The sequence below is a fragment of the Cucurbita pepo genome, chromosome LG02 (genome assembly GCF_002806865.2).
Source record: "Cucurbita pepo subsp. pepo cultivar mu-cu-16 chromosome LG02, ASM280686v2, whole genome shotgun sequence".
In the NCBI taxonomy this organism is placed as follows: Eukaryota; Viridiplantae; Streptophyta; class Magnoliopsida; order Cucurbitales; family Cucurbitaceae; genus Cucurbita; species Cucurbita pepo.
Genome location: NC_036639.1, coordinates 8,953,514 through 8,967,969, shown reverse-complemented (window position 1 = coordinate 8,967,969; position 14,456 = coordinate 8,953,514). Strand labels below are relative to the sequence as shown.

General features: G+C 38.7%; 2 protein-coding genes across 2 annotated transcripts; both read right to left on the bottom strand.

Annotated features, from left to right (window-relative positions):
• Nucleotides 1-804: 804 nt before the first annotated feature.
• LOC111787951 (probable nucleoredoxin 1) lies at nt 805-3,843 on the bottom strand. The gene is made up of 4 exons (XM_023668062.1): nt 3,528-3,843; nt 2,813-3,292; nt 1,860-2,339; nt 805-1,736 (listed from the first exon to the last, which is right to left on the bottom strand). Exons 1-4 carry the CDS (start codon nt 3,609-3,611, stop codon nt 1,095-1,097), a joined length of 1,686 nt encoding a protein of 561 aa, XP_023523830.1. The 5' UTR covers nt 3,612-3,843; the 3' UTR covers nt 805-1,094.
• A 4,850-nt stretch (nt 3,844-8,693) lies between these two features.
• Nucleotides 8,694-11,184, bottom strand: LOC111787950 (probable nucleoredoxin 1). Its single transcript, XM_023668061.1, has 4 exons — nt 10,936-11,184; nt 10,246-10,725; nt 9,693-10,172; nt 8,694-9,569 (listed from the first exon to the last, which is right to left on the bottom strand). The coding sequence occupies exons 1-4, from the start codon at nt 11,017-11,019 to the stop codon at nt 8,925-8,927; spliced, it is 1,689 nt and encodes a 562-aa protein (XP_023523829.1). The 5' UTR covers nt 11,020-11,184; the 3' UTR covers nt 8,694-8,924.
• Between the last annotated feature and the right edge of the window lie 3,272 nt (nt 11,185-14,456).

Below are 14,456 nucleotides of genomic sequence, written 5' to 3'. Positions count from 1 at the left end.
AGCCTCACCCTACATCAATGCTATGATCACTTGGAAGCACGTGCACATACTTGAAGTTAGCCTCACCCTACATCGTTGAGTTCGTCAAGGGTCGATTAACAGAGACTTCAACCAATTGAGTGAGGGAGGATGTCATGGTCATGTTTGTCCAAGGAGTGTTGCTTGTAGCCGTATGTCAGATGTCCTGGTCATGCTTGTTCATGACATGTTGTCTATAGCCGCATGCTCATTCCAAACTCCCTTTTACCTGCTTTCATGTTAGATATATGACCGGTCACCAAAATTATGTTTACACCCACCAAAATTAAAATGCCCCCAAGTTATCAATTCTTCTTATTCGAGTTATATACTATCAAAGCCATTATTGTTACTTACTTGCTTTTAGCTTATAACATTGATTTCTTTAAAATTATTTTCAACATTTTTCTTACGTTTTCTAAAATATTTTTCTCAAATGTGACACAAAGGTCAATCATATGTCGATATTATCCGCGAAGTCTGAGATTTGTTCGTTAGGTTTGAATAAGTACCACACAACCATTGTCTCCAAGAGTGAAATTGTGACACCGAGGTCATGCCATCACTTTAAAATCTAAATGCTCTCCCTACCATGACACCAAAAATTAGAGGCAAGCAACCAGGAGTCAGAATAGCAACCAGGAGTCAGATACAGAAATATACCCTTGCAATCGATAGAGGTGGACGTTTCTGGTCATTCTCTACCAAGGTGAGTATATGATTAAGATAAGAAATCTTACGTGTATAGAGAGATAAATCGTATAGATGAGAGTAGAGAGGTAGATATAGTTGAACTTGCTAGAGGTGTGAATTCTATTTATTAAAGAGGGGGAGATAGCAGGGAGAACTAACTAAGGCTATCAAATTACAATGCCCAAAAAAAGGCAGGCATAAAATGCTTGAAACTACAGACTTCTTTTAATTTATTTGGACTAGAAATCACATCACAGACTAGATGATTTGAAACAACATAGCTGCAGGACATAGCACACACCAGACCATCATAGAAGGCAACAGGCAACCGACATACCATGATCACAAGCTTTCATATTCTTTGCAGTTCTGAATATGTCTTCTTAGGCTCTACGGCACACGTCTCCCTCGCATATCCACTCTTCTTTTTGCTCCTCAGCTCCCTCATTCTTTTTCAAACCACATTTTGGGTGCATATCAAAGTCACATTCCTCACAGTAAAACGACCAACCGTATCCCAATTCATCACAGGCATCACAATTATACGCAGCTCGATGTGTTCGAACCAGTTCGTGTTCTTCATGTAGTTCATGCTTCAGTTTCTCAGGCCACCCCTTTGCCTCTTCTTCCAGCTGCTTCTCTAATTCCTCCAGACGTTCCTTTGTGAACGGATAGGCATCTGCTCCATGAGATGATATGAGATTCCGAGCGTCTGTTGAGACAGTACGACCACTTCGATCAAGGGCTACGAGTGCAGGAATGCCTTCTATTTTGAACCTACGATTTAGGAACTTCTTCCTTTCATCCCCAAATGGCAGAGCTAACCAAGGCATCCCTGAAAAGAATTCCTCAAATGAATCTTGATCGCTATCACTTGAAATGAAAACGACTTCGAACTCTTTGTCCTTTTGCTTAATTTCGTTGTATGCCTCGATAAGCTTAGGCAAGAATGCACGGCATGGAGGGCACCAGTGTGCTGAGAAGTAGAGCAAAATGTTCTTGCCAACAAGTTCAGATACTGGAATCTGGTCAAACGAAAGGCAATCAAACACAAACATAAACATACAGAAACAGCTCAAGAGTATAACGCAGCACATGGTGGCTTAACTCATTAGATTATGCTGAGAAGTAGCAACAAGAAACTTTACCTTTGCACCATTTTTTCCAATAACAAAATTATTTTCTCCACGAACTAAAAGAGACTCCAGAGTCTGTGACTCGAGCTTTGCCTTCTGAATCTCAGCAAGTTTCTCGAGTTTTTCGGGATTGAAAGGGTAGGCATCAGTACCATGCTCTTCGATGAGTTCCGCTGCATTCGGGTGCAAAGTCTTGCCGTCCTGCCCAATTATGACAAGAGTAGGAATATCACTAAGCTCAAAATATCGAATGAGTTTTTGACATTTCTCATCCTTGAACGGCAATGCCAACCATGGCATGGTTTTGAATGCTTCATTGAAGTCATCATCCTCATCGTCTAAAGAGATCAACACAATCTCAAAGTTCTGTTTCCCCTCTTTCAGTTTCTTGTAAGCATCAACCAAAAGAGGTGTAAAATCATCACAAGTTTCATGGCCATACACTGAGAAGTAGAGCCCAATCACCTTCCCTTCTAGCTCAGAGACAGGAATCTGCAGCACAAACAAACAAACATTGTGTTATCACATCATTCATGTAACAGCCCAAATCCACCGCTAGCAGATATTGTCTTCTTTGAGCTTTCTCTTTCAAGCTTCCCCTCAAGATTTTTAAAACGCATCTATTAGGGAGAGGTTTCCACATCCTTATAAGGCATGCTTTGTTCCCCTTTCCAGCCAATATGGCATCACACAATCCACCTCCCTTGGGGGCCAACGTCCTCACTAGCACACTATCCGGTGTCTTGCTCTGATACCATTTGTAAGAGCTCAAGCCCACCGTAGCAGATATTGTCCTTTTTAGACTTTCCTTTTCGAGCTTCTCCTCAAGGTTTTTAAAACACGTCTATTAGGGAGAGGTTTCCACACCCTTATAAGACATGCTTCGTTTCCCTCTCCAGCCTATGTGAGACCTCCCAATTCCAATGAAAAGTTCAGTATTATAAGAAATGGAATGATGACTATACCTGATTTCCATTATTCGAGATCACATAATTACGCGAGTTCGAAACCAAAATGGAACTAATGGTTTGGTTCCTTTTAGCTTCCTCCTCTCTATCCTTCAGAAGTTGGATCTGTTCCGAAGTAAAAGGATAAGCATTAGCCCCATATTCACTGACTAATCTCACTCCATCATCAGTCGAAACCTTCCCCTCGGCGTCGAGAACAACAAGATGAGGAATTCCCCTCACTTCAAAAAGTTCATTCAAACGTTCTTTGGTAGCCGAATCAGAAAATGGAATGGACAACCATGGCATTTTAGAGAAGTAATCCTCGAAAGATTCGTCATCGCTATCAGCAGAAACAAAGACAACTTCAAAATCACCCTTAGAAGCTAATTCCTCATAAACCCCTGCAAATATCGGAGTGAAGCGGTGACAGGGAGGGCACCATGACGCCGAGAAATACAATCCGACAATCTTTCCAATTAAGGAACTGATCTTCACCTGTCCAAAACCCCAAATCAATGGCCGATAAGAGGATTTCATTAATTTCCTAAAACAGATTCCCAAAATTTCTCCGAAAAGTGTGAAAAAACAGAAAACACCATTTCAGATTTCTCTACGGCTAGTTAAATATCCAGCAACACAACACAAAAACAACAAAATTAAAATTATGAAATTAGAGTTGCATGAACAGTTAGCGTCTGAATATACTAATTGAGCAAAGATACATACATACCTGATCGCCATTATTCCGGATGAGAAAGTCCCTCCCCTCAGAGGAGAAGAGGGAACTGAGATCGTGCACAGCATCAGAAGCCATAAGTGTTGGATAATCCAAGATTGTGCGTAATTAACAGTGATGAACAATGAAGAATGAGATCAAAATCAAAGAAATGGCCTTAATAAAGCGAATCAGAAGCTTCGGGAGCAAGTAACATGGAAATTATAAAAATTGCTAACACGAAGACTTGGAAGTGGACGAGGGAAAAAAGCATCGAATTCGACTCGGTTGTAAAGATATTCGTTCACAACAAAATTCCTCACCGCCATCTCCCTTGCGTTCTTACGGCTTTTTGAGGGTCTGGAATTACCATATTGCCCTTCCTAGCCGCCAGGACTTCCTTTAGGTAAAAAGTAGTCAACTTTCTTGACTTGCTAATTATTGAATTAAAACGTTTTTTTTTTCTTTTTTTTTTTTTTGGAGTTATTTAATAATGTTTTTATCGTTAATTTTTGCCCTTCTTAACTTGGTAATTAAGACACAAAAACATATACGAGCTACTTCTAATAAAAAAATCAAAATTAACGAGGATTTGGTTCGTCTTGCAGACATGTTGTGTAAGGATTCAAAAAAAAATAAAATGAAATTCACATAGTCGTCGAAAAACGCGGGTCTCCCGAAGGGTTGGAGAACCCGCACCTCCAACAAACCCACGATCATACCTAAAGTCAAACACTTCAGCAAACCCTCAAACCTCACCGGTAAGGAAAGGAAACACGAAATGATAAGAGAAAGGGATGGAAGACAAACGGTTTTGTCTCGTCGGACATAAACGTCAGTGAAATAAAGACCTTCGATCTAGTAAATAAAAGACGAGCAAACACGCAGAGGATTAACACGACCATTATTCTGGAAATATGAGGGCAGCTCAACGAGTTTAGTATGATTTCAAAATGTGTAATACCAGTGCCGACAAGGATGAGTTTAAGAGAAATGATAACATCGAAAAATCTCACGTTTTTGCAAGTAGATAAGGTATTACAACATCATGGAAGCAAGGACTAACGAGCCAAGGAACATGTAGCACCCGAATATTTAAATATATAATAAATAAATAAATAATAGGGTTAAAATCAAAAGAGGGGCAAATAGGTAAGTTTTGGAGTGAGAGCAAGAAAACCGCCACCGAAATCTCATCGGACCACCATGGAAGTTGTCTCTAGCCACGAGCTAGGTGCAAGGACTTCTTGGAAGGAAGAAGAAGATGTTGGCGTTCGGAGTCCCATTTTTTGTCTAGAAATCGAGAAAACCCACGAGCTAAGCTCTTGAGCGTTTTTCTCAGATCTACGGTTTTCCTTGTGAATTAAGATCTGGAATTTTGATATATTCATCTAGGAACAATTCTCCATAGGATCTGTGATGAAGCTTGGCTGAAACCTCGATCCAAAGGCTGAAACCCGAGAATCGTCCTAGAACGGAGAAAGAAGAAATTCCGACAGCCACGTGTCGATGGCGGGCGGCAAGACGCGGCTAGGCAGGCAAGGGACACGTGTTGAGCGTCGGCCGGAGCCATGCAGCTCAAGCGAGACGGCGACATGTGTTGCCTTCAAACCCAAACCAATTGCGACCCACACGAGCGAACCGACCTGCTGACTCGTCGAGCGAACGACCCGAACCAGACCGCGACTATGCAGAAAGCGCGCGCGTGGTACTCGCGCGTGAAACCCGCAAGCAGACCTTCTCCCGGCGCGTGGCGTCGAGGGAGGACGTGTGGCGGTGCGTGGAAGCGAGTGAGGGTTAGTTTTCGGCACGTTCGACTTCTGTTTGCCCGATTTCTGTCTCGATTCCAATTCTAATAATATTTTCATGCGAACAGGGACCTAATGGAGGAAAATCAGTATTTTTGAACAACTTATGGGCATAGAAATGCTAGCGAAAGGGCACGCGTCAACCAGGAAAGTCACCACCCGGTATTTAGGAAGAAATACTTGTAGGATTCGCTTGGATTGTATGCATGCTAGTACATTTGCCTTAGATTAGCTTTCCATGAATGAGATTAAGTAGATCATTTGTTATGAGCGTATTGGTGAATTATCTGGGTGTTGCTTGTATGCTTTAAGCTTCCGCTATACGTATGCATATGTTTAATTCATGTGAAATTGTGAACTCTGCGTTCCGGGCGCCTGAGGGATGACGTCGCCCCCTAAGCGCGAACTCCGCGTTCCGGGTGCTTGACGGAGGCCATCGTCCCGTGACGCATGTGTGTCTAGTTTGCATGAGTTATGTATGATGATGTTAGTCGACGGCTGCATGCCCACTCTGTTCTTTTCCATGACCCATTACTATGATAAGCCTACGGATTTGTAGTTAGGAGTGACAAGTCACTCAGTCTAGATACAACCTTCCCCTAGGAACCTAACAGATTACCATGGCCAAGAATTACCTTGAGTGTTCTTAGACTGCTACTTGTATGAATGGCCTCTATAGCTTTGTGGGGGGAACCAGAGGTTCAAACTACTTCTAGCCGTTTCGCATGGGAAATGTGTCCCCATGTCGTATAGCCCGTTAGCTGCACGAGAACGGGTTGGGTCGCGCCCTCGGGGACTGTCATGGGCTTAGGAGGTACTCTAACACACCTCTAGTTGGGATTTATGCCTAAAGCCTAATAATTAATTATTTAGTTTTTTAACAATAATTTTTATTATTTTATTTGTAATTTAATTGTTATCTATGGTATGAAAATACAAGTTTATTAATGTAATCTTGAACAGTATGGTTGACATACAAGAGGATCGTGTTCAAGTAATAACCTAAAGAGTCTATAGTATATGGATAAGGTGGGTGCCTTATCCTGGTAACACTATTAATACGACCCACTTTGTAATCGTTACAAATGATTTGATCCAAATCGTTCATGTGAAGACATGTAAGTGGGGTATCCTATACAATGAGTTTGTATAAGACTAGACCAAGAAATATTTAATCTCTCTTGATAAATCCGTTAATTGAGAAGATTAATATTTCACATGATGATCATATGCGACTCGATCTTAATCCTGAGTGAGTTATGAACTCCTACGTGTGAGGGCTTGTCCTTTAATTTACATGGGTGAGAATGGCTCTTCTAGCCGATTCAATATGCCTACTATTTTGGGACTTACCAAATAGGAAGTTGGGAACATAATATCATGAGATGAATTCACTTCTTTCCATAGAAGGAAGTAGATGCGTTGTTCTCTTAAGTACGGATCTCGGGACTTGAACAATGGGGCTCCACCCTCTCATTGGCCCGAGAGGGATTTGGTTGATGATTAGATCATAAACAAATTGTTCATTAGAAAATAGTGGTACTTGTGAAAGATGTAATTACAGGGGTAAAACGGACTTTTGACCCAACTGTAATTATGAACAATTGAAGGATCGACTTGCTTGTAATGGTTATATCAATAGACATAACTTGTCGTTTACAGTGGAGTGACTATATATTTAATATATTAGATATATTAAAGGAAAAATATATTTATTATATTTAATTCAATTAATGTATTTGGATACCTTAAATAAAAATATATTTGAAATGTGAATGAGATTCAAATTAATTAAATATATATTAAGATATCTTATAATATCTAAATATGATTGGTATAACTAATATATTAAATAAGCAAATATATTATTTGCAAATATTATCTAAGAGTCTCTCTAAATAGGACCTTCGGGTTGGGCCAAAGATAGACGAATCTCTCTACTTCTTCTGGAGAATGAAATTACATCTCCAAAGAATCCTCGAATCTATTCTTCTTCAATCCTTTATGGATTTTCTTTCGAGAGACTCCCACAAACCTTGACCTTGTGTTCGAGTCATAGCAAGAAAGATCTCGTGGAATGTTGAATACCTTTTGCATGGTTGGAAAACTTCAAGAAGTCTTGCAAGCTAGGGTTTCTACTAAGGTAAAGTTCTTATACTCCAATTTATTGCTTTTGTTTTAATTCTTAATAAATTTCAAAACGGTTCCCAATGCTTTAACTATGTGGATGAAAAATTCATTCCCTTTATCCCTATAGGCTAGATACCATGTAGCGTCAGAGTTCATTCCCTTCACCCTTAGGCTAGATACCATGTAGTCTCAGATAGCCATGCAGAGGTAACGTCTCATAGGAAGACGTTGGTCATGTCAGCTTAGCATAAGGAACCCTTAAGTATTTGTTAAGAATGAGAAATATAGGTGGGATCAAAAGTGCTATCTTCATTAATGTTCACAACGATTTAAATAGGATACAAGCTACCAACTAATACCTAAAAATAAAAGGATAAAATATAACTACAAATATCTATGATATATTCTATAACTAATTATTATTATAATATATTATCCAAATATTATATCTTAATAGTATCAAATGAAAGGACGGAGAACATCTCCATAGAGCAAGTTCTAAGGGGCGAGCCCTAAAGGGACTGAACTAGACATCCTAGAGCCAATTAAAAGATAGTGGGAATTATTTTAGGTTAAATGCAATGAGAGTTTATAGGTAGGTAGGTAGCTTAGTGAGTATAATTTTTATACTCATCCCATTTTTTCTATTTTTTTCAGGTAGGGTGCCGATCGAGGGGCATTCGAGAGCTGTACGGTCACAGAGGGGATCGTTCCGGAGCATCAGTCCCCTTTCGATCTTTTGGAGTCTTTTGCAAATTTCTTTCTATTTGTATTTCGTTTTATATTTGTATTCCCCTTTTATTCTTTGAAAATTTATGAATTTGCCTCTTTTATTACCTTTCTTTTCTTTTAAATTCTTTATTTTTATTTGTTTTCGATTTCGTCTCTTTGGTCACGATCCAATTTTCGAAGCCTCAAAAATTAGATCGTGACAGAACACCTATGCACACGAGTGATGATTACCAAATGGCGTCAAAGCATTGCTAGCAAAGAAGAGGAAGTGATTTATGAATACAAACTTTCTCTGCTCAAGTTTGAACTTTAGTTAGGCAGAGAGGGAGGTGGAAGGGAATCCAAACATTCACCTTCTTTCATTACTCTCTATTATAGTTGAGCTGCTTCTTTAAGTGCTAAAGCTAAAGCAATCTAGTAAACGTTTTTTAAAGCCAATGTTGAAACTGGCACAAAGTAGTCTCTATCTTCCAATCAGAGATAAGAGATGAATATCACTGGGCTCGATCACTAAATAAAGATATGTGCTACTACAAGACCAACGTTAGAAGACCTGGTTGAAGACTGTGTTAAAACGTTCAATTACAAGTTAAAAAAGATTTTATTAAAGACCTAAGAGAGGGATATAGCTCAAGCAATCTCAAATTACAGACGATGGCCTTGAAACAACATGATAGCAGCTGCAGAACACATACCATTTATAAGCTTCCATTTTATTTGCTTTCTAAATATGAACGAACACTTACGCTTGACGGCGGCACACGTCTCCCTCGCAAACCCACCCTTCTTTCCCCTCCTCCTTGCTTTCCTCTTTCTTTTTCAAACCACATTTTGGGTGCAAATCAAAGTCACATTCCGCACAGTGAAAGGACCAACCAGATCCCACTCCATCGCACCCATCACAAACATATGAACGACGTGTTTTAACAAGTTCATGAGCTTCATGCAGTTCATGTTTCAGTTTCTCAGGCCACCCCTTTGCCTCTTCTTCTAGCTCCTCCTCCAATTGCTTCAGACGTTCATCTGTAAACGGATACGCATCTGCACCATGAGCTGAAATCAGCTTCCGGGCTTCTGTCGAGACTGTGCGACCGCTTTGGTTAAGCGCTACAAGTGCAGGAATGCCTTGGATTTTGAACCTGCGATTCAGTAACTTCTTCCTTTCATCCCCAAATGGCAGGGCTAACCATGGCATTCCTGAAAAGAATTCTTGAAACGAATCTTGGTCTCGATCACTTGAGATGAAAACGACTTCGAACTCTTTGTCCTTTTGCTTAATTTCGTTGTATGCCTCGGTAAGCTTAGGCAAGAATGCACGGCATGGAGGGCACCAATGTGCTGAGAAGTAGAGCAGAATGTTCTTGCCAACAAGTTCAGATACTGGGATCTGCTCAAACGAAAGGAAATCAAACACAAACATAAACATACAGAAACAGCTCAAGAGTATAACACAGCACATGGTGGCTTAACTCATTAGATTATGCTGAGAAGTAGCAACAGGAAACTTTACCTGTGCACCACTTTTCTCAATAACAAAATCATTTTCTCCATGAACTAAAAGAGACTCCAGAGTCTGCGACTCGAGCTTTGCCTTCTGAATCTCAGCAAGTTTCTCAAGTTGTTCGGGAGTGAAAGGGTAGGCATCAGAACCATGCTCTTCGACGAGTTCCACTGCATTCGGCTGCAAAGTCTTGCCGTCCTGCCCAATTATGACAAGAGTAGGAATCTCACTAAGCTCAAAATATCGAATGAGTTCTTTACATTTCTCATCCTTTAATGGCAATGCCAACCAAGGCATTGATTTTAATGCTTCTTTGAATTCCTCATCTTCATCATTGAAAGAGATCAACACAATCTCAAAGTTCTGTCCCTTTTCTTTCAGTTTCTTGTAAGCATCAACCAAAATAGGCGTAAATTCGTCACACGCTCCATGGCCATACACTGAGAAGTACAGACCAATCACTTTCCCTTCAAGCTCAGAGACAGGAATCTACAGCATAAGATTATAGTTATCACATTAATCCAGAAAATAATCTACAAACAAAAGGTTGAAGAAATTATACCTGATTTCCATCATTCGAGATCAAATAATTGCGCGAGTTCGAAACCAAAATGGAACTTATGGTCTGGTTCCTTTTCGCTTCCTCCTCTCTCTCCTTCAGGAGTTGGATCTGTTCAGAAGTAAAAGGATAGGCATCAACACCATGATCGCTCACCATTCTCACTCCTTGATCAGTTGAAACCTTCCCGTTGGCATCAAGAACAACAAGGTGAGGAATTCCCCTCACTTTGAAGAGTTCCTTCAAGCGTTTTATGGTGTCCGAATCGGAAAATGGAATCGACAACCAGGGCATTTTAGAGAAGTAATCCTTGAATGAGTTATCATCTCTATCAGAAGAAACGAAGATGACTTCAAAATCGCCCTTAGATGCTAGTTTCTCATAAACCCCAGCAAAAATCGGGGTGAAACGACGACAGGGAGGGCACCATGATGCCGAGAAATACAATCCCACGTTCTTTCCGATTAAGGAACTGATCTTGACCTGTTCAAAAACCGAAACTAACAACCGATAAGAGGATTTCACTAATTTCCTTCTACAGATTCCCAAATCTTCAAACAACAGTTCAAATCTTCCTAGGGTAAGTTAATCATTCAGTAATCTAACACGAAATCAACAGATTGAAATGAAATTAAACTATGAATTTAACATCATCGTCCTACTGAAGCAATATCATTGAGAAACAATACGTACCTGATCGCCATTGTTGCGGATGAGAAAGTCCCTCCCCTCAGACGAAATAAGGGAGTTCAGATCGTGCACAGCGGGAGAAGCCATAATCCTTCAGAAATCCTTGATTACTGTTGTGCTGTTGAAGGAAATTAGCAACGATGGATGCATAAAAATCAAAGGAATTGGTGATAATATATAGAAATCAGAAGCTTAGGCAGCAAGCAAATTCTCGATGATAAGGAATCATTCTAGTCGTCCTGAAGTCTTCGCTTGTTTTAATTTAGTTTTTATTTATAGAACCGACCATGTTAAATGTAGTCAACTAATTTTGTCCTGTCCTCCTGCCTTTTTCACATTTCATTTTTTTATATTATTTTTTAGGTGATTTGAACACAACTCTCCACAATAATATGATATTGCCCATTAGTATAAGCTCTCATGACCTTTTCTTTTTTTTTGTACTTCCAAGATCTAAAAGATCTGATGCTTCCCTAAAAGATCCTATACCAATGAAGAGAATATTCTTTGATTATAAACTCATGATCATTCTCTAAATTAGCCGACGGACTTTCATCCAATAGAATCTAGCCCCTCTCCTCACAGTCATGTAGCACGTAGGAAAAGTTCAGTTGTTGTAGCCACCGATCTAGCCCCTCTCCTCACAGTCATGTAGCACGTAGGAAAAGTTCAGTTGTTGTAGCCACCGAGCCTTCTTCTTCTCATGAGCACCATTGAACTGATCTCGCAGTTGCCACCATCACCCTACATCCTGATTATCTGCTAGTGTCGTCTAGTCGGACTCACCCCTCGTTGTTGTGGTGTGGACCGTAGAAGGAGATTGCTAAGGAAAGCCACACCCACTAATGAGAGACCTTTCTATTGGATCTAAATGTTTTTATTTTATTTTAAAATAATTAGATATGCATGCACTTCAACTTGTTCGACTTGTATCAGATTTTAAAATAAGTCAAATGTGAACTATGATATCTTATAAAACATATTTATAAAATGTTTTTGGACTTATTTTATGTGATATGATTGTTGCTATGCAACTAATAATTTTTTTGATGATGGTACATTGGTTATTTTGTAATTATCATAGTAGAGCGTAGGATAATGATAAAGATTTAGTAGTTATTTGTTTTGTAATAACTGTTTGGATGATGAAAGTCCGGCTAATTTAGGAAATGAATGTTTATAAGTGAGGAATACTAACAAAAGCAAAGCCAATATTATACTCAAAGTAGACAATATTATACCATTGTGGAGAGTCGTGTTCGTCTAACAATTACCACCATAATCGAATAATGATAACGATTTACGAGTGATTGCACATTGATTTTTTCATAATTACATCAAAGTCACCTTTAGGGATTATACCGATTTGGTGGTAATTACACGTTAGTGATTTTGTAATTGCCACCATAATTACCTTAGGGTGATGACAACGATTTTTTGGTGTCGGTGTGTTCGACTAATTCTCTACTCGTTATTCTATAACCTTGACTATGTCATTGAAACAATGGTACTTTTGAACGGCAAGAACTATTTGATTAAATTGCATACGTTCTAAATATATATATATATTTTTTAAAAAAAATACCTAAAGCATGATTTTATTCTAAATTAGAAAATCGAAAGTTTTGAGAATCGGTTTCGACCTGTATGTGTGTGAAAAGTCTCGTTAGAATATTAGATCTCGTTATATTATATAATATAATATATATATATATTTTTAGTTGTAATTGATTTGTTATTTAATGTAAGATAAACACGTGTTGTATTTATCTATTTTGAATATAATAATACATTGAGACAGCTAGTTTGCAATGACAGCTATGGTTATCCGAAATTAGTTGTCACAACTGTGGCAGAGTTACTAAAATACGAAGCCCAAAAATAATGGGTAACACAAAAAAAGAGCACACGGGAAAAAGCGTGAAATTTGGTTGTGCCCCGAGAAAGTTATCGAGGACAATAACTAGTTTAAACGGGCGAGAATATCTCAATCATACTAAGAAGAGAGTAGAATTTGGTTGTGCTCCGAGAAAGTTATCAAGGACAATGACTAGTTCAAGCGGGCGAGAATATCACAATCATACTAAGAAGAGAGTAGAGTTAGGTTGTGCCCCGAAAAAGTTATTAAGGACAATGAGTAGTTCAAGCGGGTGAGAATATCATAATCATACTAAGAAGAGAGTAGAATTTGGTTGTGCCCCGAAAAAGTTATTGATGACAATGACTAGTTCAAGTGGACGAGAATATCACAATCATACTAAGAAGAGAGTAGAATTTGGTTGTGCCCCGAAAAAGTTATCGAGGACAATGACTAGTTTAAGTGGACGAAAATATCACAATCATACTAAGAAGAGAGTAGAATTTGGTTGTGCCCCGAAAAAGTTATTGAGGACAATGAGTAGTTTAAGCGGGCGAGAATATCACAACCATACTAGGAAGAGAGTAGGTTTGTAACCCTCGTGGGTATATAAGTAACATTATCTCTATTGATATGAGCAAATGGTCGTTGTTTCTTCCTCTCAAGTATAAAGATGATGATTTTGGTGAACGAGCCTAACTGTAAGACATCGATTTTCACGATTTGCAAGGAGAACTCATGGCAGACAACACTTTACTAGAACGAGTAGGCAGCCACAAATAACACGTCCAAGACAAACACATTTAATATGCAGCACAAATGCACGATGTGGACAGCACAAATAACATTGAATTAGCAATGTGCTCTAGAGAAGAGGAGTCGTCAAGAATAGGGTCGGATGATAGGTGACTATTTAAGGGAATGCTCAATAATATACCTTGTTAGGTGACATTTTAAGGAGATTTTAAGGAGAGACTCAATAATATACATTGTTCAAAGGCTCCATAAAAGAAGTCGTCATGATTCGAGGGAACTACCGTTTATATTCCAACATAATTAATAGGAAGAAGATTATAGGTATATAAGTAAGGAAGCTATCTTCATTGATACGAGATCTTTTGGAAAAACCGATTCACGATAGACAACTCAGAGTAGATTTGTTGTTGTATCACTCCCAACTCCATTAATCTAACTTCAAAAACTCAAACGGAACATAAATCCCAGACCATTCCAAGTAATCAAAAATCCCAACAAAGAAACAGATCATGGAATTTTAGAGTTAAGAACACTACAAAACCCAAAAGAATTCACAAGAAATTTTAGAAACAGACCTCAAAACAGGAAAAATGAAGAGACTAGAGAAATATGGAAATACTTTGATGTTCTATCAAAAGAATTCACAAGAAATTTTAGACTCACATACATTTTGTGTTCTTTCAATTTTTTTCGATCATGTAAATTGAAAGGAAATCAGAAAAAAAAAAAANGAAAATATAGAGATCAAGCGAAAACAAAGGAGACACCCGAGCGCCTACAGGATCCATGGTAGAGAAGAACAAAAGGAAGTATTATAAATCGCTCACACTCTCTGCTCTCTATTTCGAATATATATTCACAGAACTTGAGGATTGAAAAAAATAATCGTTTAGAAAAAACTGAAATTAAT